General features: G+C 58.1%; 2 protein-coding genes across 7 annotated transcripts in view; both read left to right on the top strand.

Moving 5' to 3' along the window:
* NISCH (nischarin) overlaps nt 1-13,439 on the top strand; it is a 33,586-nt gene extending 20,147 nt beyond the window's left edge. The window contains exons 14-22 of one of the 5 annotated variants that reach the window (XM_053929444.1): nt 2,309-2,419; nt 4,075-4,199; nt 5,371-5,420; nt 6,242-7,642; nt 9,530-9,926; nt 10,426-10,582; nt 11,028-11,156; nt 11,663-11,824; nt 12,205-13,439. In XM_053929444.1, coding sequence (XP_053785419.1) covers nt 2,309-2,419; nt 4,075-4,199; nt 5,371-5,420; nt 6,242-7,642; nt 9,530-9,926; nt 10,426-10,582; nt 11,028-11,156; nt 11,663-11,824; nt 12,205-12,815 — 3,143 coding nt within the window. In that variant the 3' untranslated portion in view covers nt 12,816-13,439. Of the gene's footprint in view, nt 1-520; nt 1,604-2,308; nt 2,420-4,074; nt 4,200-5,370; nt 5,421-6,241; nt 7,643-9,502; nt 9,927-10,425; nt 10,583-11,027; nt 11,157-11,662; nt 11,825-12,204 lie in introns of those variants that run through there. The other 4 variants (XM_053929443.1, XM_053929446.1, XM_053929445.1 and 1 more) reach the window with 4 other exon arrangements.
* Nucleotides 13,440-15,645: 2,206 nt separating this feature from the next.
* The window catches only part of STAB1 (stabilin 1), a 26,998-nt gene continuing 17,853 nt past the window's right edge, over nt 15,646-24,790 (top strand). For both annotated transcript variants that reach the window (XM_053929754.1, XM_053929753.1), the window contains exons 1-15: nt 15,646-15,805; nt 19,871-20,004; nt 20,339-20,454; nt 20,698-20,783; nt 20,860-20,929; nt 21,305-21,400; nt 21,893-22,003; nt 22,260-22,456; nt 22,674-22,804; nt 22,980-23,107; nt 23,383-23,471; nt 23,683-23,823; nt 23,930-24,073; nt 24,256-24,318; nt 24,594-24,707. In XM_053929754.1, coding sequence (XP_053785729.1) covers nt 15,725-15,805; nt 19,871-20,004; nt 20,339-20,454; nt 20,698-20,783; nt 20,860-20,929; nt 21,305-21,400; nt 21,893-22,003; nt 22,260-22,456; nt 22,674-22,804; nt 22,980-23,107; nt 23,383-23,471; nt 23,683-23,823; nt 23,930-24,073; nt 24,256-24,318; nt 24,594-24,707 — 1,701 coding nt within the window. In that variant the 5' untranslated portion in view covers nt 15,646-15,724. The remainder of the gene's footprint in view (nt 15,806-19,870; nt 20,005-20,338; nt 20,455-20,697; nt 20,784-20,859; nt 20,930-21,304; nt 21,401-21,892; nt 22,004-22,259; nt 22,457-22,673; nt 22,805-22,979; nt 23,108-23,382; nt 23,472-23,682; nt 23,824-23,929; nt 24,074-24,255; nt 24,319-24,593; nt 24,708-24,790) is intronic.

Raw genomic sequence — 24,790 nt, 5'->3', positions numbered from 1 at the left:
TGGGCTGGGGTTGGGGCGAGATGCTGGCACCTGCTCCCAGCAGGGTTCAGACACAGGGAAGGTGTGTGTGGCCTGCAAGCAGCTCCTCTCTGGGTGGCACGTGGTGGGGATGCCTGGCCTGATTTCAGCTCTGTTGTTTGTTTAGTGAAGGCCCTCCCTCCCCATTATTCTGACACCCACCTCTGGTTTCTCTAGGATGCCACAGGGTATCGAATGGGGCCCTGAGGCTGCTCTCTGAACAGCCTCAGGGCTGCTGGCTCTTTAGGGCGCCACTCCCCCACAGGCAGTGCGGGTGGATTGGCTCCTTATTCACAGGAAGCCAGGCCTTGTTACTTTCTTGAGCTGGCTGCCCTGATGCCTGCATGGGGAGCTTGCTTTTGTCATCACCACATCTCTGTGGCTCAGCCCCAAAACACTGTTTGTGGGGCCCAGACAGGCTGTCCAGGACCCATGGAAGACCAATCCCTTTCACCCGCCCACTGTCTTAGAGTTTTCAAAGGGCTTTCACCTCTGAACCCAGGCATCCTCGGAGATGAGTGAGTGAAGCAGGTCCCATGAGAGTGTCTGCTGGCCCGGCCCCCACAGAAGAGGGGAGGGTGTGCCGTCCCAAGTGGAGCCGAGGCTCGGGACACACAGGAAGGAACGCCGCCCGCCCACCCGGGCTCCTGGAGACGCAGAACTTGGTGTGAGGTCTTGGGAAAACAGTTTGACCCTATGTTTCAAGAGCCAGAAAAACGTTCCCACACCTTGACCTGGTAACCCCATTGGCGGGGATTTTATCTTGGTGGGATAAGATAACGGGAAGGGGAGATGAAATGCTCACTGCAGCGTTATTTATGCTAGCAAAGCAGGGGAGGTGACGAACGTCAGAGGATGAGAGGGAGATTAAGCTGTGGTGCAGGACACTCTGCGGCCACCACATCAGAGAGAGGAAGGCTGGGTAGGGAGAGGGGACAGCGCTCAGGCAAAGGCAGCTGCTGCAGGGCAGTGCACCAAGGCCACAACCTAGAAATGTGGGAGAGCACTCCTGAGAAGGGGTGGTGACGCTAGTTGCCAGAGCGATTGTCAGTTTGCTTTTGTAACACTCGACTGAGAGATTTTTATTTTTATTTTTTTACATAAAGGGGGTGAGAGGTTTATATCCCACTGAAGATACTTCCCTGACCCCATATCCAGCCCTGGGGTCAAAGCCCTCTTCAGGCCTCAGAGCACTGTGGAGGAACCACTCGACTAGGGTTCTGGGGGGCAGGGGGATGCAACTGGTCCTCTAGGCCAGGGCCCAGCTGGTTTCTCAGTCAGCCTTTATGGAATTGATTGTGTGAGTGAGCCAGCAAGCAGGGAACAAGCTGGTAAAGGACAGACCACAGGCAGGGTAGTGGGGCATCTGCCCCCAGGGCCATGTCTGCAGGCGACCCCCCCTTTGATGGTGAAGTCTCTGCACCAGCCAGACCCAGGCCTCAGCCTCACTTCCTCACTGCCCCCCACTCCTGGGGACCCACCACCAAGTGGCTTACTGTAGTCTGTTCCTCTTTCCCAGCTGCTGGACATTTAGATACTGTCTACAGATCTGCACCTCTCATAAATAAAACCTGCAGTGGATGTATCTGTGTGCACATCTCTTTACTTTTTGTGAGAAACAAAGGTTGGGCCCCATCTGAGCACTTTTCCTGCTGTCCCCTACCCCATCCTTTGAGTGGCTCTGATTTATACTGACTGTGCTCCAGGAAGAAGGCAGCAAGACTATCCCCCTCCTTACTGCCTCAGATCCAAACGGGGGGGGAGGGGGTGGGCGCGGGTTAGGGTTACTTGTGTTTAGTCCTGTGCTGCTGGATCTTGCCTGAATGGCCATGGATTTCTCCTGTGTAGGAGCAGCTTTGCTCCCAGCCTGATTCCCTAGAAGTGCATATATTTGTGAATAAACTGGACACTCGGGGGCCTGCGTGAAAGGGAATTGTCCAGTGAACACCAGGCCTGTGGTTGTCTCAGGAGCTGTTAGCCAGCTTGTTGGAACCATGGAGGATTGTGACCAGTCGGGGCTGATGTGTGAAACCCCAGGGGGGAGTCTCTAAGCAGGGTGTCGAGCTGACAGGAGGCTGTAGACTAGTGGTTAGGAGCTCCTGGGGGTCAGCCAACTGAGTTTGCATCCCAGCTTCCTTGGCCGTGTTCCCTCAAGCAACTTGCAGCCTCTCTGAAGCTCTGTTTTCTCAATTGTAAAGTATATGCACCCTGCTTCATCAGTTCTAAGATGCACACACTTCCACACATTTCTGAAGTTGAGATGCGTCTTTCAGTCAGTGGTGTCTCACAGTTGCTGTCAGCCAGCTGGTATTCGTGACGGAGTCGTGTGAAAACCTTCCGTGGACACCTGCTAAGACCAAGATGGCACCACATCTACGCATCTTAGACGTGATGAACTGTGGTAAATAACAGAGGCATGCGTGAGCTCACACCGGGGAAGCACTGGGCACTGCTCCCGGCTCATCAGGAGTGGTCAGTAAGGGCTTCCCTCTCCCACGTCCTTATTGGGGCTTTCAAGATGACCAAGGCAGTGCCCCTGAGGAACTTGAAGCCTCCTGGGGAGGTGAGCTCTATGCCCAAGGGAGAACAGGGCAGAATGATCTGGGGGCATTTCGTAGAGGAAGAGGTATGTGTAGAGCAGAGGACTTCACAGTGGAGGTGGTGTGTGAGGGGGTCCTCAAAGGCTGGGTAGGATCTGAGCATGTGAGGGAGGAGGGAGGCTTCTCGGAGAGAACAGTACGCTTATGCATCGCTGTGTGCTTGCTGTCCCTCCTGCCTGTGCAGAGTCCTTGCTGCTTCGCTTGCACCAGGGAATGGGGTCTGGACTTGGGCTATTGGTCTGCCTACCCCATGGGTAGGAGACCTGGGCCACATGAGTTGTCTTGTCCCCAGGCAACAGCTGAGCTGGACTAGGGTCTGACCTCTGGGGGCTTAGTCATTTCACTGGACCCGGGGCAACTGGTGTTAAAGCCAGGCCGTGGAGGTGAGCCCTTGGGCTCCTCCAGGTTTCTGTGAAACCAGGGGCTGATACCCAGTGTACATCTGACTAGCTGCACTGAGGGGAACGTTTAAAAAGGCTTTACCTCCCACCGGCTGGAATGAAACAGCAGGTCCAGACATACTGTATTCATAAAACAGCTTCAGCAGGGGTTTAAAACACCCTGTGTTTCCAGGGTACATACGTCAATGTGTGCTGTCCAGGGGAGGGTCAGTGGGATGTGTCCTGTGGGAAGCAGGCCACAGGTACTGGGTATGGGATGTCCTCGAGGCCCTGTGCCCCTGTGTGTCTGTGATGCTCTGTGGAGTTATCAGATCGGGCTGGGGCTGCATTTAGTCATTTCTCTGGGAAGAGGCTCTAGGAATGAACACATGTAAGGCTCTTGATAGACATAACGCCAAACTGCTCTCCCGACAGGTGGGCCAGCTCACACCCCGTGCCCGCCTCTACCCAGTTAGGCCAGGTCCCGGCAATGCAGTCAGTCTAAACTTTGCCAAAGTGAGAGGAAAACTGGTGTCTTGTTCCAACTTGCAGGCAGCTTCTATGGTTATTTGTGAAGAAGGGTGAACATTGTTTCATCTGATACTTGTTGGCCATTCTTCTGTGGAATATGTCTGCCTCTGCTCTCTGTCTCCTAATGGGATTTCTAGCTTTACCCCTCCCCGTTTTTGTCATCTGTAGCAGACTTTTATAGATTAAATATAAATGTTTGTCAAATGTTGCAAGTACTTTTTTCTCATTTCATTTTATTTTGATTTATCTTAGGTTTCTCTTTTTACTTATAAAAGTTTAGTTTTTATGTAGTTACACTTCAAATTCTTCCTGTGGATTTAGGTTCAGAAGTCTCTCTACCCTGAGATTAGATAATCAGTCATTTGTTCTTTCTTCAAATTAGTTTAAGGGTTCAGTTTTTAACATTTCATTCTGTAGCCCATGTGGCTGGGTTCAAGGGTCTGACTAGCCCCCGCCATGCTGGAATCCTGAGGGCCCGGCCCTGTTTGTTGAATGGCTGCTTTCCTTGCCCCGCTGTCCCACCCGCCTGCCCCTGGTCTCTCCAGGAATCATGTTTGTGCAAGAGGAGGCCCTGGCCAGCAGCCTTTCGTCCACCGACAGTCTTACTCCTGAGGACCGGCCCATTGCCAGGGGATGCTCTGATTCCTTGGAGTCCATCCCTGCAGGACAGGTAATGCCTGCCCCCTACTTCTAGGGGTTGATTACCTCTGTGCCAGCTCTTTGAGGGTGTCTGGAAGTAGGAGGTGGCCTGGCTAGAGTTGTGGCAGATGCTGCCAGTGCTTGGTATGCTCAGCTTTGTGGTTAAGGATCTATGTTCAGCTTCCCTCTCCCCTTCTGCCTCCCCGTCCCCCCCCCCCCGCCCCGCTCCATTATTGGGAATAGGCAGGTCTCTCTCAGTGGGCCCTGGGCGCCAAAACCAGATGACCTTTAGTCCTAGGGACTCCCCTAGGGAAGGCAGTTCAGAAGGTCTTGGGGTGAGGGGGGCGGGGCTTGTTTGAATTCCAAACCCAGGAGGAAGAGTTTCTCCCCTGCTACCTGGCACCCCAGGGCCATTCTGCCCATTCTGCCCATTCCTGCATGTCACCCTGATAGTTTGGGACACAGTATAACTCTGGCACCTTCTCTGTGGCTATTGCTGAGGGTTCAGGAGCTTCTTCAAGAGAGGAGGAAGGCAAGTGTGGTGTGAGTGGCTCATTTGCCATGTGTGTGGGAAGTATGCTTGCTACCTAGGCCTCTCTCCAGCTCTGTCTCTCTTCAGCAACAGAGTTATGGCCATGTGACCCTGTAGTAGTTTGCAGAGTCCTTGCCCTGTCCCAGCACTCCTTGGCACTCTCTCCCTTCACCCTCCCTGGGGTCACGCAGTAGGAAGGAGGTTCCCTAGCCCTAGGTCTCCCAGTTGCTCAGAGACCTCTGCGAAGGCCTTGCTAGGAGCTGCACGGTCCCTATTTATTGCAACTTCCGCTGGCCAGTTACCAAATCTGCATGCTGTTCCTGTGGACCCTGTGGGGTGGCACAGGAAGCACTTGGATGCCAGACCTAGAGGCACAAGCTGAGCTGCAGAGTGACAAGAGGCTTTGGCCCAGGAGTTGGGAGTGTGGGCTAGGGGTAGACAGACCCGGTTGGGTATCAGCCCTACTGTGCACTTGTGGTGTAACTGGGCATCTCTGCCTCTGGGGCCCAGAATCTACCCCAGAATGGAACGTGGTATGGTGAGGAACTTTCTGCAAGGAGGGAGGGAGGGAGGGAAGGAGAGCAGGGTGCCTGGGTCAGGGCCCAGCACCAGTAAATGCCGAGGAATGGCTGCAGCAGGTGGGGGCTGACCACATTTCCTTCTCTATCAGGCACCTTCCGATGAGTTCAGGGACATACCTGGAGCTGTTGGCGGTACAGGGTAAGGAAGAGATTAAGAAGGCCATTTGGATCTTCTGACACACGCGGCTGTGGGCTGGTGGTAACTGGTTGAATTTTGTTAAAAATCAGAAGTCCAGCAGAATTGTCTCTTTCTTTAAATTAAATAAGCATAGAGGAGTTCTGGCCCACATCTAAATTCAAATCCCTGAACTTTGCCTGACGTAAGTTATCTTACACGAGGGGTTGGCAGATCAAGGCTGGTTTGGTCCACAGCCTGGGAGCTAAGAATGATTATTTCATTCTTAAAGGGCTGTTTATAAATAGAAAAAAAAAAGATGATGTGGATGGGTTGCCCCCAAAGCCCGAAGTGTTCACTCTCTGAATCTTTGTGGAGGAGGTTTCCCAGCCCCACTGCACACACTTTCACGAGGGCAGCCGTGGCCAAGAGGAGCTTGAGTTTAAATGTGAAGGTCCCAAGAACGGGTGCCCCTAATGGGAGCTGTTGTCCTCAAGCAAGTCCATGCCCTGAAGCACTCACTGCCTCTGGGACTCACGGCCAGCATGGAATGGCTAGTGTTTTGTGATGCTTTTGTTGGGGAACCTGTGTGATGTGGGCAGGACTATGCTGGACACCAGTCATCTGAGACTTGGGCATGTGGACTCTGAAGAAACTGGTGGCCCCAGCCTTCTGGCACTTTGGTTTACCAATAGAGCACTTGTCCTAGGAATAGGCTCAGCTATTTAGCAGGCTTGGGAGACCCATGAGTTGGTTCCTTGGGACCAGGGTGCAGCAGTAGGCCCAGACTTGAGAGGTGGGAACTCCAGCCCAGCATGTCACTGACCTGACTTCTCCTCACACAGCCCAGAGCACGCAGAGCCAGAGGTCCAGGTGGTGCCTGGGTCCGGCCAGATCATCTTTCTACCCTTCACCTGCATTGGCTACACAGCCACCAACCAGGACTTCATCCAGCGCCTTAGCACACTCATCCGACAGGCCATTGAGAGGCAGCTGCCTGCCTGGATTGAAGCAGCCAACCAGCGGGAGGAGGGCCAGGGGGAGCAGGGCGAGGATGACGATGATGAGGAAGAAGATGTTGCTGAGAACCGCTACTTTGAAATGGGGCCTCCAGACATGGAGGAAGAGAACGAGGGAGGCCGGGGAGAGGAAGAAGAGGAGGAAGAAGAGGAGGAGGAGGGTGAGGAGGAGCGCCTGGCCCTGGAGTGGGCCCTGGGTGCAGACGAAGACTTCCTGCTGGAGCACATCCGCATCCTCAAGGTGCTCTGGTGCTTCCTGATCCATGTGCAGGGCAGCATCCGCCAGTTTGCGGCCTGCCTCGTGCTCACCGACTTCGGCATCGCTGTCTTTGAGATCCCACATCAGGAGTCAAGGGGAAGCAGCCAGCACATCCTCTCATCCTTGCGCTTCGTCTTCTGCTTCCCTCACGGTGACCTCACCGAGTTCGGCTTTCTCATGCCAGAGCTGTGTCTGGTGCTCAAGGTGCGGCACAGCGAGAACACGCTTTTCATCATCTCAGATGCTGCCAACCTGCACGAGTTCCACGCTGATTTGCGCTCGTGCTTCGCCCCACAGCACATGGCCATGCTGTGCAGTCCCGTGCTCTATGGCAGCCACACCAGCCTGCAGGAGTTCCTCCGCCAGCTGCTCACCTTCTACAAGGTGGCAGGCGGCTGCCAGGAGCGCAGCCAGGGCTGCTTCCCTGTCTACCTGGTCTACAGTGACAAGCGCATGGTGCAGACAGCTGCGGGGGACTACTCAGGCAACATCGAGTGGGCCAGTTGCACGCTGTGCTCAGCTGTGCGGCGCTCCTGCTGTGCACCCTCTGAGGCCGTCAAGTCTGCTGCCATCCCCTACTGGCTGCTGCTCACACCCCAGCATCTCAACGTCATCAAGGCTGACTTCAACCCCATGCCCAACCGTGGGACGCACAACTGTCGCAACCGCAACAGCTTCAAGCTCAGCCGTGTACCACTCTCCACAGTGCTGCTGGACCCCACACGCAGCTGCACCCAGCCTCGGGGTGCCTTTGCCGATGGTCACGTGCTGGAGCTGCTTGTAGGCTACCGCTTTGTCACTGCCATCTTCGTGCTGCCCCACGAGAAGTTCCACTTCCTCCGCATCTACAACCAGCTGCGGGCCTCGCTGCAGGACTTGAAGACCGTGGTCATTGCCAAGACCCCTGCAACTGGGGGCCAGTCCCAGAGCCCACTTGTGGGTGGCCAACCCACTGAGGGTAGGGTCAGGTGAGACTGAACACAGGTTTTGGGGCTAGGGGCATGAGGCGGCTATGTGCCCAGGGAGTGCACGTCACTGGGTCTGGGACCACTCGCCCCAACCTGCGTCAGGAGCACCTGCAGTGTGTGAGTGGGCCCGGGGTGGGCCCAGCTCCTTGGTTGCCTCTCAGCTCCTGACCACCAAGGACAGTCTAGCTGAGTCCCTTGCCACTTACAGCCCTGCATGGCTAGATCTGGGTCCCTGTGCTCCTGCCACCGGTGAAGGACAGGCTGGGGAGATTGCCCCTGACCTTATATGGTCTCCTCAGCTCTGCTCCACCAGGCCTAGGCATAGCCTCTAAGAGTCACCCACCCCTCTCTGGCCCAGGGGACTGTTTTAGGCGTCACCTGCCTCTGACACCCAGCACCAAGCCTTACCTTGTTGAGAGCCACACAGCCCTTTTTAGGAAGACCTGGGTTGCTGATGGGCCCTCTTTCTGCATGTAGTTTGGGGAGTCCCTTCCAAACGAACGTATTGGCTTAGAGCAGCGAGGTCTGAGTATGTGAGAGCGGTGGTCACCTCGTGCAAAGCTCCATTTCTTCTGGGGGATACAGAGGCACCGAGAGGGAAGGGGTGGCAGTTGGCAGCCCTGTCCCGTTCATTTTCATTGTCCTCTCTACCCTGCTTCTGCCCCCTGAGCCTGGCTTTCCCTGGGCTCCCTCCCTGGGTTTTCCTGTGGGCTGCCTGGGGCTGGGGTGGAGGGAGCCTGGGGGGGGGGGTGGTTATACCCACAGCTCACCTCCACGTGGGACTTGAGGGACCTGTGCACTTAAGGGTGCCCCTGTTTCCTTTCACTGCTCCCTGGCTTCACATACGCTGGGGCTTTCCCACCCTGGGCAAGAAAGCCTTTCATTTGTCTCCCTTCTGTCCCGAGACACAGCCCAGCTCACTTTCTCTTCCATGCTAGTGGACAGTGGAGACCGTGTTCTCACCCCAGCACCTCACTCCAACCTCCACCTCCCAACTGATGCTTCCAACCTCTTCTTGGCTGAATTGGGTGCCCCTCTTATTCCAGCTCAAATCCCATGCCCTCTCTAGAAACCCCAGATGTCTAGGTGCTGGGGAAGAGCTTGTACCCCAGGTGGCCCTGCACAGCTGTCTCTTCATTTCCCTGCCCCTGTGGTAAGGCTTTGGTGACATTTCCCTGCCACCACAAAGCCTGGCTGGAGCCTGCCCCACAGTGGGGACTCTATGCAGAAACAGGCCCTTGCTTCAACCCCACAGATGCATCTCTGCCCCGTGACAGCAGGAGGACAGCCCAGAGGCTTCTCAGGCACGTAGCCCAGTGCAAGGGCAGAGCCCCAGGCATCTGACTTGATAGCTGGACTGTCCAATTGATAAGACAATGTCTACAGGCTTTAAGGGTTCTGAGCATTTTTTGATCTAGGGCTTAGAACAGACCAGTGAAAACTTAGTGTGGCCATGTGCCTTGGTGGCCAGGATGGGGTGGAGGGTGGAGAGGGAGCTTGAGCTACCTGAGAAGGACCCAAAGGCAGAGGGGCAATTTGAGCTTTTGATCCTCAGACCTGAGTGTGCCCAGGTCCCAGCCATGGGCACCTGGGACCGTGCTCTGGACTCAAGTAGCATTTCTGACACTGCTACCACCTTCCCAGCCTCAGGTGCCTGATGGCCTGTCTTGTTCCCATCTGCCCATCTCCCTCCCAAGAGAAAGGGCCTGGGTACTTTCTTCCTGCTGTTTTGCCTTGTCTTTGAGAACCGGTGATGAAATCCCAGGGGACCCCAGAGGTGGAGTGTGGTGCACGCATTCCCCTCGCACTCAGAGGTTGCACGTGTGACAAGTCTCCATTTGGGTCCACATCTTAATACAGTGTTTCTTGGGGCATTGGGAGATGCAGCAGTGACCAGCGTCCACCGGATACCCGGGCAGAGGCTGTACCTCCAGCCCCAGCCCCAGAGGAGGTGCCAGTCCTGGCCCCAGTGGAGGTCCCAGCTCTGGCCCAGGCAGAGGCCTCAGGCCCAGAGGAGACCCCAGCTCCAGCCCCAGCAGAGGCCGAGACCCCAGAGGAGACCCCAGCAGAGACCCCGGCTCCAGCCTTAGTGGAGGCCTCAGCCCCAGCAGAGGCCTTGGCACAAGCTGAGGCCCCTGCACAGTACCCAAGCGAGCACCTGATCCAGGCCACCTCAGAGGAGAATCAGATCCCCTCCCACCTGCCTGCCTGCCCGTCACTCCGGCACATTGCCAGCCTACGAGGGAGCGCCATCATTGAGTTCTTCCACAGCAGCATTGCTGAGGTAGTGGCCTGGGTGCAGGTCTTGCTGGGTGGTGCTGGTGTGGAGAGGTAGCACAGTCGGTCCTGGGGGTGTGGCAGAGCTCATGTTGGGGCCAGCCTCCAATTCTCTGACTTCTCTGTGCTAGCTTTTCTCCCCAGTTTCAGCTGTTCACAGCTTTGAGGGCCCTGGTTGGGAGGTCCTAGATTGCCCTTCCCTCGTCAGTTGTCCTATCACGGTCACCCCCTGTGGCCACTCCTCTCCTTGGGCCCCCAGCAGACCCCACTGCACACCCATCTTTCACCCCTCAGGTCCTCTCTGCTTCCAGGTCTGTCAATCTATTGACAAGATGCAGTGACGGTCCTGAGTCTCCCTTCCCAGGCTGTGGGCATGTTATCAGGGCAGTGGAGCTAACAGGGTGCCCTGCCCTAAGGTCTGTTGTCAGGCACAGTCTAGAAGAGAACTGCATGTTCTGCCTGGTCCTGCTTTCCTGCAGGCCCAAACCCAGCCCCTTTGTGTCCAGGTGGAAAACGAGGAGCTGAGGCACCTCATGTGGTCCTCAGTGGTGTTCTACCAGACCCCGGGGCTCGAGGTGACTGCTTGCGTGCTGCTCTCCACCAAGGCTGTGTACTTCGTGCTGCATGACGGCCTCCGCCGCTACTTCTCTGAGCCACTGCAGGGTAGGCACCGGAGCCTGCTGCCGTCTGGGGAGCTGGGAACCCACGCCTGAGATGGGCTCCGTGGTAGAGCCGGTTGTGTGGCCTCAGGCAGCAGTGACTCAGCTGCGCTGAACTGAGACTCTCTTGTGGGGGCAGAGCAGTGAAGCAGCACTTGCCCCCGGCTCTGTCTTGAGGGACCTAAGGCCAGGCATGGAAGTGCCAACCAGGGCCCAGTGAGCACCTGGGCACTAAGCCATGATGAGGTATTGAGCAGCCTCTGCTCCTTGGGTCCTCAGTGGAAGGCCCCTGGTGACTCCATGAGGCCTTGTGTATATGGAGGGTGGTGGCAGCGCCCCAGCAGCCAGGCCAGCCAAAGGGACCCATTCCTGCTGGACTCAGCTGTGCACCTAGGCTCTTCGTGCTCACCCGGCACAGCCACCACCGACCGCCCTTTTCTCCATCACAGATTTCTGGCATCAGAAAAACACTGACTACAACAACAGTCCCTTCCACATCTCCCAGTGCTTTGTTTTAAAACTCAGTGACCTGCAAACAGTCAACGTTGGGCTTTTTGACCAGTATTTCCGGCTGACGGGTGAGTGACCACTGCTTCATCCCATTTTAGGTGGAGGCCAGTACCAGTGGGCTTCTACCTTCCATATGTGGGTGCACTATCGCAGGCAGGGTTATCTCTGTGCTCACAAGCCATTTCACCAGGGTGGGAGGAAGCAGCTTCAGGAACTGCTGAGAGTGCAGGACTTACCCGCCAGGGCTCAGAGTGGGAGGGGCACAGGCAGTGAAGTGCCAGGAGGGCAGGCAGTGCAGGCCCTGTGCTCCAGGGCAGGATGTTTCTGACTCACACTTCCTGAAGAGAGAAAGCTAAGCTCTTTCCCTAATGCCTCCGTATCCCCTTCCAGAAAAATGTCACAACCCTTCCGTCTGAGAAATGGCTGCATCCTCAGGCCCTGTGATGCTTTCCCACATGGGCCTTCCTGGCCCTGGCTCCGTGGCCTTCAGCTCCACGCTGACCTGCTAGAGATAGCTTCCGGGGCAGGGTTTGCGGGCGCAGCTGCCTGCAACCCTGACCAGCCCCTTCTACAGGTTCCTCCCCCATGCAAGTGGTGACTTGCTTGACTCGGGACAGTTACCTGACACACTGCTTCCTTCAGCACCTCATGGCGGTGCTTTCCTGCCTGGAACGCACACCCTCACCTGAGCCTGTTGACAAGGACTTCTACTCTGAGTTTGGGAACAAGACCACAGGTACCCCTGCCCAGCTCAGGCAGTAGACAGGCCGTCTGGCCTTCTTGTCAACCCCGAGGGCTGCAGCTTGCCCAGAGCACCTCTCTGTTTCTCTTCCTTCCTCCTCCCTTGTTATGCTTAACCAGCTGGGATTTTCCATGGCAGAGTCTCCATCCCAGCAAACTCTCTACCATCTGGTAGACGCACCCCAAGTGGCTGCCCTGCTCTGGGCTGCTGGCCTGCGGGTCTGCAGCTGGGCATGGGGCTTTCAGTGCTTTCGCCCACCTCTGACAGCTGGCAGCTCATGCCGCCGCCTCTAGGCAGCATGGGGCTGCTGGCACTCCCAGCCCCCCCACAGACCAGTTACAGGCTGCAGCCCTAGTGGGCATCTCTCTCTGCAGGGAAGATGGAGAACTATGAGCTGATCCACTCGAGCCGTGTCAAATTCACCTACCCCAGTGAGGAGGAGATCGGGGACCTGACATTCACTGTGACCCAGAAGGTGGCTGACCCAGAGAAGGCACTGGCGCTCAGCATCCTGCTGTATGTGCAGGCCTTCCAGGTGGGCACGCCACCACCTGGGCGCTGCAGGGGCATGCTGCGCCCCAAAACGCTCCTGCTCACCAGCACTGAAATCTTCCTTCTGGACGAAGACTTCGTCCACTACCCACTGCCCGAGTTTGCCAAAGAGCCGCCACAGAGGGACCGGTACCGGCTAGATGATGGCCGCCGCGTCCGGGACCTGGACCGCGTGCTCATGGGCTACCAGACCTACCCGCAGGCTCTCACCCTCGTTTTCGATGATGTGCAAGGCCATGACCTCATGGGCAACGTCACCCTGGACCACTTCGGGGAGGTGCCAGGTGGCCTGGCCAGAGCCGGCCAGGGCCATGAGGTCCAGTGGCAGGTGTTTGTCCCCAGTGCCGAGAGCCGCGAGAAGCTCATCTCACTCCTGGCCCGCCAGTGGGAGGCCCTGTGTGGCCGAGAGCTGCCTGTTGAGCTCACTGGCTAGCCCAGGTTGCAGCTGGCTCTTGCTGCCCTCCGTGGCCAGTCTGGCGTCCACTCAGTGCAGGGAAGCAGGCTTTCTTTGTTCTTTGTTCTTTTTAACATGGTTTCTCCTCCCTCTCGGTACCTGCATTTGACTGTCCTCCCAGAAAGTGTGAACATCCGTGTTCAGTTGATTCTTTCTAGTCCCAGGAGTGAAAGGGCCGGCCCCTTGGGGGCATCTGTGTGCCATCGGCCTCCTGTGATCTGTTGCCTACCCCGGGTGTTGTGTGGCCAGGCACAGCAGTGTCGTCATATCTTCTGTCGTAGGACTGTTGTCAACACGTGGCGTCGTGGGTCCTGTTTCCTCTTTCACATGTATTGTCCTGAAATGTCAAGCCTAGTCTTGTCGATGTTGCTGTTGTGGGCATTTGCTGCTAATCATGAAGCTGGCAGCAAAATGCACATTGGAAGTTCCCCCACTGTGCAGTTTTCCAAAGTGGAGGCTTCTGGTCCAGACAAGTGGGAGAGCTCTGTGGGGCGCAGGAGCCCCCTGGCCTGGGGCTGAGAGAGATGGGGGCCAGGGACCTAGAGCTGCCAGTACCAGTATGAATTCTGTTGCCTATTTTATCTGTTCCAATAAAGTAGAGTTTGGCACAGTCTGTGTCTTTTATTTCAGTGTCCTCTGGGGTTCCAGCAGGGCATTGGCCCAGGACAGGGCCTGAGGTTGAGAGGGACCCCTAGAGATGCAGGAAAGTGAGGTGTTAGGGGAAAGGATGGAGGGAGGAGAGGCAGAGGGGATGAAAAGCAAAGGAAGTGGCTCTCTCAGGGCCAGAGTTTGGGTGTGTGGCACTGAAACCTGAGGGGTGGGGGCAGGTGTGAGGGGGAACCTTTGGACAGGGCCATATTGGGCTGTGGCTAAACCACAAGCCACGGGCACACCTGGCACCCAGGCTCACCGCCCCCTGCTTTTGGGTCATGTGTCACACCTGGGCCCAGCCCCACCAAAGGCTGTGGCCTGTTGTGCATGAGGGTAAGGCCTAGAGTCTAGGATTCCTTACCATATGGGGCCTGGGGGTCTCTTCAAGATGGCTGCAGAGGGAGGCCAGAGGGGAGCCGGCCCCAGGTGTGGATTACAGAGAGGAGGGCCATACCCACCTGTACTGGCTCATGTCCTGGGAGGTGGGGATTGCCTCAGGAAGCCCTGCTGAGGTAGAGTCTAAGACTTTCTTGGGACCCAGACACTGTGCCCCACCCTTACTTAACCCATTCCTAACCCCAGAGCAGGACCCTTAAGCCCCTCTTGCCTCCCTCTTTCGTCCTGGTCCAGTCAAGAGCCTCAGTCCCCAAGGTGCAGGGCGGGTGGGCAGGACTGGGGAGGAGGTGAGTGGGGAACGGCCAAGCCGGCTCCCAGGCCTGCTTCTGCTCTTAGTTTTCCCTGGCTGCCAGTGGGGTTGGGGATCTTGGCCTAGAGGACCCATCGCTCTCAAGAAGACTAGGGGTATGGGGGTCCCCTAAAGGGAGGGTCTCCTCACTGAGCCCCCTAGCCAGACCACAGATCAGCCCAGTGACCCCACCAACTGGTAAGGGGAATGGGAGCCTGCTGAGAATACATAGGAGGGGCGTGTGACGAGGCTTCCCCCAGTCAGGCCATTATCAAAGGCACTCACAAATGGCCACCTGCCTCAGCCCTCTGTAAACGGGACAGTGACAACCAGAGGCAGGTGCACCATACCCAGGCTGGGCACACGGAGGCCTCGCCACCTGGGCTACTATTCCAGACCCCACAGCCCAACATGTCAATGGCCCACTTGGCCTGGGTCCAGTGAGGACTTGACCTCTTGGGGGGGCTGTGCAGTGTTGGGGGGGACACTCTGCAGGCAGCAGTCTTGGGATCGGATCTTCACACTGCTTAGCCAAACAACCTTAGACAAGTTCCCTAGCCCCTTGGAGCCTGTTTGCCCACCGGTAACAGAGAGGTCATGTTCACCCTTTCATTCATTTGTTCCACAATCTGTACTGAGCATCTACTGTGTGAGCTAGGCAGACACTGTCCCTGTTCTCCCGTAGCTGACGTTCTAACAGGGGACAGAAAATTAAATAAACCAGGGTCAGCTTGCCGCCAGTGCTATGATGAGATGCAGGCTGATGACCTTTGACCTAAGACTGGACCTTGAGGTCAGTCCCTGTGAGAAGGTCTGGAGGGGCAGCTGCTTGATGTGGCTGGGGCAAAGTGAGGGAGAGCGGCAAAGGTCAGAGAGGCTGGCCCCATGTGGACAGCAGTGTGCAGAGCTCCTGAGTGGGGAACAGATGGCTCAGGAGGGAGGGCACTGAGAAGGCCCCCGGGGGGAGAAGGGAGATGAAGAGACAAGGTTGGGGGCTGGACTAGTCGGAGGGGTGGCGGGGGGGTGGGGGTGGGGGGTGAGAAGGAGCAGTCCGCTGTCCACTCAGCACAGAGCCCGGCAGGGAGTCAGAGGCCTGGTCTTGCCCTCAGCAGTTGGAGTTTGAAGCAGACAGACCTGATTCAGGGGCTGAGCCATCAGCCTCTGCAGATGTTTGGGGCAGGGAGTTGTGTACATTTGCATTTGAATTTTTCCCCAACCTCCAGTAGACCCCAGGTTTGTGGCTAATGGTGGACTTGGAGACTGTGATGCCAGGAGAAGGGTCCTGGGGTCAGGAAGCCCCAAGCAGGGCCTGGGCCATCCATGCAGGGGTCAGTAGCCAGCACCTTCCCTTCCGCCTGCAGGCTGCTGATAGGCAGGAGGAAATCCTGGCGGGTTCCTGTGGGGTGAGCTGGCGGGGCCTTCAGGCTGCTTTTAAAGCAAGTGCCCGCCCCCATCGCACTTGGCCGCCCTGTGCCTGCCTCCCAGAGCTCATTCCTCACGCAGGCTGCCCCAGCTCTGTGCTGGACAGTGCGCCCGCCAGCCACCGCCGGTCATGGCAGGGTCCCCAGGCCTCCTCCTGCTCTGCCTCCTGGCCTTCTGCCTAGCAGTCTCCAGCATCGTCGAGGGGCAGAAGGTGAGTGTGAGCCAGTTGTAGGGGGTTATCCAAGTGTTCAGGCCCTGTTGGCCAGCAGTGGGAGCAGGGAGGGAGTGTACACAGATCGGGCACAACTCTGGGGACACATGGTACATCTAAGCCTCCCTGAGCAGTCTGGAGGACCCGGCTGTTGTGTCCGTCTCCCTAGGCTGAGGTCTATGTGTGGCTGCGTGGGGCGGCAGGGGTGGCAGCCTGTCCTCCTCTAACTGTACCCGGCCGGCCAGCTGTGCGGTGTGGTGTGATGTGGTATGGCATGGCGTGGTGTGGGCAGCTGTCCCCAGGCCTCCCCAGCCCGACAGTGAGCGGCACCAAGCCAGGCCCATCCTGCTGTCCTCCCAGCCCAGACTGAGGCCTGATTTCTCTGTGGTCCTGGCCCAGGGATTAGAGGTATGATCACCTCCAACCCTCCAAGGGCTGATAAACTGGGACTCCCGTGGCACAGGCATGTTCGTGCTGGGGTGTATGTGCCTGTGCCCGCCCCCAAGAGTGCCCAGAGGCAGAATGAGGTCTGCTGACCCCAGTTTCTCTGGGTAAATGGTAGCCGATGATAACACCCTTACCCCTAAGAACTGCTGCTTATTGAGCACACAGCCCTGGCACACCCGGTGTGAGCACCCTCCAGCCCCCACAGCCCCTGGGCAGTGGGGCGTTGTTCTCCACCTGAGGACAAGGCCCCGGGATGGTGAGAACAGGTCAGTCCAGCTCTGGAGCCATGCTCCAGTCGCCACCTGCGACTCCCTGCCCAGCCGTGTGCGAGCAGCAGAAGGGTCCTGGTGTGGGGCCTTCAGGTCCATGAGCTCCCCCCTCCAGGCTGCCCCTCTGCAGGCCCCACAGTAGGGACAACATCCCACCTGGAGTGTCTGGAAGAGCCTTCCACCCTAAGTATGGAAATCAAGTCACCTGGCTCGGGCCTGTCTCCAGGTCGGGGGCCCTCGCCTGTGAGGCCAAGTTCACCTGATTCTTGGGGTAGCTGCTGCTGCCCCATATCACTAACAGGCAGATATGTCCAAGAGAGAAAGTGTTTGCCTGGGATTCCACTGCCAGGCAAAACCAGGATAGGCCCCAGGCGCCCTGCCACCATCGGTCTTTTTCTCTCACACTCCTTGTGGTCCCTTGGAGACCAAGAGGAAGAAAAGGGACCTTGCCACGTTCAGGGCCAGGTCAGGGTTGGGGACGGGCAGATCTGCGTTTGAAAAGGTGACAGTGACAGGGTTGCTGTCGGCCAAGGGCTACAAGCTGATCCCACAGGCGGGTTCCTGCTCCCTCCCTGCTTCAGTTTGCCCGTGTGTACAATGCAAGGGGATTTCAAAGGCTTGCTCCCTCCTCATGTTCTGCAAACAGGGGTCAGTGAGGGGTTTTGGGAGTGACTTTTCCCTTGTCAGAGACCCATGGTTCTGACCACCTCTAAGCCTGTATTCTGGGGCTGGGGCTCTGCCAGCCTGGGCCCCAGGAGAGGGGCCCAGGGGTTCTTGTTGACAGGGACACCCTCCTGCTGGCCTCTCACACCCTCAGTCACTCAGCCCTCGCAGCACCCCGTGTTGTGTGAGGCCCACAGTAAATGTTAGGAAACTGAGGCTCTGAGGGGAAGGGACAAACTCTGGTTCACATGGCCAGTGGGGGGCAGGCCCAGGACGGAAACACAGGTGAGTTCAGGCACTAGAGGCATGGAAGGCTTCCTGGAAGAGGAGAGTCTTAGCACCTGTCCATTCAACAGTCTTACCAAGCACCTCCTGTGCTAGGAGTGCGCTTGTGCTGACAGAGCCGTGGTCTCTATCTGGGGCCTGAAGGCAGAGGGACATTGATCTAGGGCAGGGAAGCAAATTGGAGGGTCCCTTCCTCTGAGGGAGCACAGGTTCTGGGTCCTGGACCCCAACTTGGGGGAATTTCTTCCACCTTCTCACAACAGATCCAACACCTCGTGTCTCCTCAACTTCCCCAGCAGCATCTCTGTGGGAAGCAGACAGTGCAAAATCAGTTCTGGATTTGGGCAGGGAGGAGTCAGCACCCGCCTGGCTCAGGCAGATCCCGAGGTGCCCCCAAGAAAAAGGGAATCTGATTCAGCACTTGGACATGGTCCAGCCGCACCCTGCCCAGTGGGCCCAGCAGTGAGACTGGGAGCGGGGCTGCCTCACAGAGGGGGCCGAGTGCCTGCCTGTGGGGTGGACCCAGAAGACGTGTGGTTTGGCAGATGGCTTATCCATCCATCACCACTTCACACACACTTACAAAAGTGATGCCCCATGAATGAATGTCCACCACGGGACCCAAGGCTCCAGCCTCTTCCTGTGCCCAGAATTCACCCACCACTCTATCAAAACAGCAAGGAGAGCGTGTTCTCATGGCCCCTGAACCCCTCTTCAGGGCTGACCAACATTGCTCTAAGAGCTGGTCCCTGGGCCCGTGGTGACCATGCTGGCAGCTGTGCCCAGCTAGCTGGCCAGGTGGCCCTCAGGGAAGCCCACTACCCGCTGAGCCTCTGCCCTGAGCCAGCAGCTGCCCGACCCTGGAGTTACCCAACTTCCTAGCCACTCCCTGGCTCAGCAAACACAGAGCCTCGGGTGAGGAATGAGACCACACTCCCAGCCCACAGCTTGGCCTGAGGCTGCTCACAGCAACTTCCCTCTGCAGACCGCAGAGGCATGAGCGGAAAAGGCCAAATCACAGCAGCCGAAAGATCATTTCTCTCCTTCTCCTGCTTTGAGAGGCCACACATCTACTGGGTTCTAGCAAAGAGGTGTCCTGGCGTCCCTCCCTTTGGACCAGTGTGGTCAGCATTTTTTAGATGACAACATCTTAGCTCTCCAGGCCATGCCCCAAGCACCCCCTAAAACCTCTCCATTAAATGCACCTTCTTCCCATGGTGCTTCCCCCCCACCCACAACCAAGAGTTTTGCTTCCGTCTGTCCAAGGCACAGTGCTGTAGGCTATTGGGGCTTCGTTGCTGTAGAGGTAGCCCCACTGACAATGGACTTGTGGGAGCTATGGCAGGCCAGTGAATGGGACCGTAGGGCCTTCTTGGCACCCTCAGGTGACAAACTCTTCCTTCACCCCCATCTCTTTCTTCAGCAGCAACCAGAGGGCCCATTTAAAACATAAACTGAGTCTCACGGGGCTGCCCCGACTCTGCCTCACCCCATGGCCTGGCCAGCAGCCCCTCTCCAGCCTCTCCCTGGCTGCCCTGTCTTGTCACATGTGGTTGTTTGCTCCTTCCTCCTTCCCACCCTCTGCCTGTCCTGACACCTCCACCGGGAGCACTGCCCCGGCCAAGTCTCCTGCATCCTTTAGGCCCCAACTCAACTGTCACCTCTTCCAGGAAGTTGCCCAGGCCTCCAGCCTCGGTCCTCTCAGCTCCCGTGCTGCCAGCACTGCCCATCTGAGGATGGACAGTGGACCCCTAGGTCCCAACCAGTGGGGCAGTGCGCCAAGCCTGGGGTCAGGTCTCCAGGAACGGAACTGCTTGACCCAAACCCGTACAGACACCCTCACATGCTCCTGACCGCGTGGGCTAGCCCCTCAGGTCTGGAGCAGGCTCTTGCGTCCCTTGCACTTGCAGAGAGGGTCATTTGGCAGCAGAGTGTGGATGGGTATGCTCCCCCCCAGTGTCAGCCACATTGCTTACTGCTTATTTTTAAATGAAAGGCGAGAACGAGCACTAGGTGGAGAGTCTGGGTTCGCACACGGTCACTGGGTAGCTCTGAGCAAGGGCCGTCCACTGGGAGTTCAGTTTCCTCATCTGAATGGGCTGGCGTGGAACAAAATGGCTAGATTCTCTTTGTGTCAGACAGCATAGGCTCTGAGACTTCCGGGCACACCTGGGGGGCCCTGGGTGAAGGTGTGTGGCTGTGGACACAGGTACGTGCCATGGCAGTCACAGCCGGTGACTGACAGTCTCCCCCATATCGGGGCCTTCCTGTCCTCATCACATCCCCACTGACAGGTGGGGCCCAAAGCCTGAGAGGGACAAGAGGCCCCGCAGCGATCAGTACAGAGGCAGGGCCAGTACAGGGCCCAGGCCTCTCACTCCAAACCCCATCCGTGGCCCAGGTGCGGTCCAGACGCTGTGATGTGAAAACCAAGTTTGTCACTCACATACCCTGCACTATGTGCCCTGCCATCAAGAAGCGGGTGTGTCCCTCTGGCTGGCTTCGTGAGTTCCCGGAGAAGATAGAGGACTGCAGGTGCAGACCCCCACCCCCATCTTTGCCATTGCCAAGAGCATCCCCTGGGGTGTCAGGTGACCAGGAAGAGCCTGGCCGGCCTGGCAGGGAGGGCAGGGTGTCACTTCTCCACACGTCTGTTGGCTCCTCCAGCGGGGCAGAGAGAGGAGGGGTAAGGGGGCGGGGCCGATGGAGTTTATTGAACAGCTGCGATGGCCAGGCCGTGTGCTCGGCTCCAGGCCTGGCACCTAGATGGGAGGTGGAGTAAGAACCCTGGAATCCCGAGTTAGGAGGCTGGGGTGGGGGCTGCAGGGTGGGAGCGCTGCCCATCACCCTTCCCACCCTTTATCCTCAGCTACGAGGTGCAGCTAGGGGACTCTCTGGTGTCCATGAGGGGCTGCAGCCTGGAGTGCTGGAAGGACGTGGTGGAGAAGGCTTGCTGCCCTGGCTACTGGGGGTCCCAGTGCTATGGTAGGAGGGGAGGGAGTCCCTGCTTTGCTCCTCACACCGCAGCTCCAGGCTCCCCGTCGGCAGAACCTGCCGGGGTTCCCCTTCACCTTCTTAGCTTAGCAAGCACTGACTGAGAGCCAGCACAGCTGGCTGCCTGGCTCTGGCTGCCCTGGGGAGGGGCTATGTCTGGGTCTGCCCAGGGCTGCTGAGTCAGGGATGAATCGAGAGTTCTTAGACCACAGCTGAGTTCTGGGGGGTCCACAGAGTGCCCTGGGGGGGCAGAGACCCCATGCAACGGCCATGGGACCTGCCTGGACGGCATAGACAGGAATGGAACCTGTGTGTGCCAGGTAAGAGTCGGGCTGGGGAGGGTTGGGGCGGGGAGCAGTGGAGGGCCTGCACTGACTGGGCGTGTCCCTCCGCCAGGAAAACTTCAGCGGCTCAGCCTGCCAGGAGTGCCAAGATCCCAACCGCTTCGGGCCTGACTGTCAGTCAGGTGAGCACTGGCAGGGCAGGAGGGCAGGGTTAGTGCCCCCCGCAGTCCCTGCAGCCCGCCCCCACCAGGCTCCCCACAAGCTGCTCAGCCTTTCATTTCTCCTCTAGACACGCAAACTTTTGTTCATCACACCTCCAGCCCTTGCACTCGCTGTTCTAGGGGCCCTCGTGGGGGTCCTTCCAGCCCCCGCTGCACCCGGGCTGGGCCAGGGGCCTCCCTGGGCTCCCAGCACCCCCGTAGTCCTGCATCACAGCTCGGCACTCTTGAAGGTGTGCCAGTTGGAGCTGAGTTCTGGAAATGTAGAGGGCAGGGACTCACCCCCATCTGTCCCTGGGTGAGGCTAGTGTCCCATCTGTCCCTGTGTGTCCTTCCCAGTGTGCAGTTGTGTGCATGGCATGTGCAGACATGGGCCACTTGGGGATGGAAGCTGCCAGTGCTTTGCTGGGTACACTGGACCTCACTGTGACCAAGGTGAGCAGCTGCAGGGGCAGCCCGGGCAGCAGGTTCAGCAGGACTTCTGCCCACCATCTGATTTATTTCTTTCTTAAAGATTTGTTTATTTGTTTTTAGAGAGAGGGGAAGGGAGGGCGACAGAGAGGGACAGAAACATCCATGTGTGATACATCAATCTGTTGCCTCTCACATGCCCCCAACTGGGATCCTGGCCCGCAACCCAGGCATGTGCCCTGACCAGGGATCAAACCGGCGACTTTTTGGTTCGCAGGCCGGCGCTTCATCCACTCAGCCACACAGGCCAGGGCCTGATTTCCTGCCAAATAGGAGAGGCACCCAGCTCGTCATGGGGAGGGAGAGGTCTTATCTCAGACCTCCATTGCCCGGAGGCCCAGCAAGGGCAAGGCCTTGGCCAGAAACACATAGCAAATTTGGTAGAGCGTCTGTGCTCCTGTGTCCCTTTCTGACCTGGGGCTTTGGCCACTGCAATGCTCTCCCCTCTCCACTCAGAGCTGCCCGAGTGCCAGGTCCTGCACTGTCCCCGCAACTCCCAGTGCTCTGCAGAAGACCCCACCTGCAGATGCCCGCCTCACTACACCCGACAGGGCAGCACATGCCAAGGTAAGTCTGTGACCTAGAGGATGGGAACCCCAGCTCAGGGTGAGCAGGCACTGGTAGGATGTACTTTTAAAACCAGCGAGTTCAGTCTGGCCATTCAGAGGGAGGAAGAACCATTCATGAGGGAGACGAAGGGGGCCCATCCCCAAGGTCTACATCAACCAGCTCGCCCCTCTTTGAGCCATTCTGATGGAAGCTGGGGAGGAGACAGACTCTTGGGAGCCAAGCTCACTTGGGCTTTCTCTCTCTGCCCTGGCAGCCCCCGACCCCTGCTGGCCATCACCCTGCGCCCCACTGGCCCAGTGCTCAGTGAGCCCCACGGGGAAGGCACAGTGCCGCTGCCCCAAGAACTACCATGGCGACGGGACAGTGTGCCTGCCCCAGGACCCATGCAACACCGGCAACGGCGGCTGCCCCAGCAACTCTACCATTTGTCTGTACCAGGGGCCAGGCAAGGTGAGCCGGGGCCTGCACCAGGCCTGCCCCTCCGTCCCCCTACCCACCCTGGGCAAATCAAGGGCCTTCGATGAACTTCAGCTGCCCCGTTTGTAAAATGGGAAAAGAATGACACCCTCTGCTTGAGGGTGGGGGCAGGGGCTGAGCAGGGCTCTGAGGCTGTGGCTGACCCCAGCAGTCCTCATAGACACGATGTCACCCTCCCGGCCCTGCCCAGGCCTCCTGCACGTGTAAGCCAGGCCTGGTCAGCATCAACGGCAACGCCTCTGCAGGCTGCATCGCCTCCTGCTTCCCCTTCTCCTGTGACCGCTCAGCCACCTGCCAGGTGACCCCGGATGGGAAGACCAGGTGGGCACACGGGCCTCGGAGTGGGCACCAGGGACAGAGCAGAGAGGGTGGGCTGGGCAGGGGCAGGTGTGCACACATGTGCACCTTTAGCTCAAGGCCATGGGGGGCAGGTGGGTGGGCCAAGAGGTGGGGACTGGCTCCACCCCTGCCCTAACCAGTTCTCCCTGTCCCCCAGCTGTGTGTGCAAGGAGGGCCAGGTGGGGGATGGGCGTGCCTGCTACGGACACCTGCTCCATGAGGTGCAGAAGGCCAGCCCGATAAGGACAGTGCTCCTGGGTCTGAGAGTCGCCCTCGCCATGCTGGGTGTGTGACCTTACCCCTCAATCCCAACACTGCCACCGGGGAGGGAGGGGTGGACTCTGCAGAGATACCTTGTTCCTCTGCCCGGGTGCTATGCAAGAAGAGAGGGCTGAGGTGGGTTGCATGGTGGAGGTGGGAGCTAGCCCCCCAGACCCCGAGACCCACATCTACCATGGACGCAGGCCCAATGTTCCCCAGCATGACTCTCCAAACCCAAGGACTGACACCTTAGGGTCTCCCCAGATCCATTCTGATACACCCTCTCCTGTCCCCCCCAGACCAGGGCTGCCGGGAGATCCTTACCACGTCAGGCCCATTCACTGTGCTGGTGCCGACCTTCTCCTCCAGGACCTCGTGGACCATGAATGTGAGCCCCCCAGCCCCACTGAGGAGCTGGCTGCAACCTTTGCCTCCTTTCTAGACCCTGCCCCAGGCTTCAGGGCCTAAGAGAGTCCCCAGTGTACACTCCGGCGACTGAGGCCTGGGAGCATCTTGTCCCCTCTGTTGATCAGGCAGGGTGGCATGAAGAGGGCCACCTGCCCAGGGCCCCTAGCACCCCAGTCTCCTTGTGCCCACAGGCATCCCTCGCCCAGCAGCTCTGCAGACAGCACGTCATCGCAGGGCAGCACCTCCTGGAGGACTTGGCGACCCTGCAGCAAACACGCAAGTGGTGGACGCTGGCTGGGCAGGAGATCACGGTCACTTTCAACCGCTTTATGGTAAGGAGGGGGAACTTCACCCTGGGGACAGAAGGAGTCACGGGGGACCCAGCTCCAGGATAGGGGGCTGGCATGTGGAATCTGAGCCAGAGGTCTTATTTCTCAGCATAAATACACCTACAAATACAAAGATCTGCCCCAGCAAATATTCACCATCCAAAAGGCCAACTACCCGGCGGTGAACGGCATCTTCCACGTGGTGACTGCCCTGCGGTGGCAGCCCCCATCGGAGCTACCTGGTGACCCCAAGGTAAGACTGTGGCCTCCTTTCCCTCCACCCTGTGCCACTGGGTGACCTCTTACCCCAACAGGCTTTAGAGGGGTGGCAAGGGTAGCTCTGGGCAGTCCTGGAGCACAGCTTTTCCCCTCTGGAGCTGAAGCAGCCTCATCTCTGACTCTTCTCTGTGTCCTAATGCTTGTCCCATTTTACAGAAAACCATCGGCCAGATCCTTGCCTCCACGGAGGCCTTCAGCCGGTTTGAAACCATCCTAGAGGTGAGTCTGGGGGAAAGGTCCCAGCCTATCTGATCTTTTGGGCCAGGACCCCCCAATAACCAGAATCTGCCCCACGATGACCTGAGGTTTGGAGTAGCACAGGCTTATGCCCCCATACTAGAACTTGCCCATCACCATCCTGAGGTTCATTGTTGATGTCTACCATCTATTCCTGGTGGGGGTTCCCTGCAGGTCGGGGGCGGCAGGGCCCAGCTAGTGCTTACAGGTTGGGGCTGGCCACAGAGCCCACCCACACTTCCCTTCCACCACCCCAGAACTGCGGGCTGCCCTCCATCCTGGACGGGCCAGGGCCCTTCACAGTCTTTGCCCCAAGCAACGAGGCCGTGGACCACTTGCGCGACGGCCGCCTGATCTACCTCTTCACAGCAGTAAGTAGGCAGAAAGAAAGGGCTGGTGACATGGGGGCCCAGGGCTTCCACCTCCCCTACCGGGCTTCCAGCAGCCAAGCTCT

Source organism: Desmodus rotundus, chromosome 8 (genome assembly GCF_022682495.2).
Source record: "Desmodus rotundus isolate HL8 chromosome 8, HLdesRot8A.1, whole genome shotgun sequence".
Taxonomy (NCBI): domain Eukaryota; kingdom Metazoa; phylum Chordata; class Mammalia; order Chiroptera; family Phyllostomidae; genus Desmodus; species Desmodus rotundus.
The sequence above is the reverse complement of the archived record's forward strand: the minus strand, read 5'-3'. Positions and strand labels throughout refer to the sequence as shown.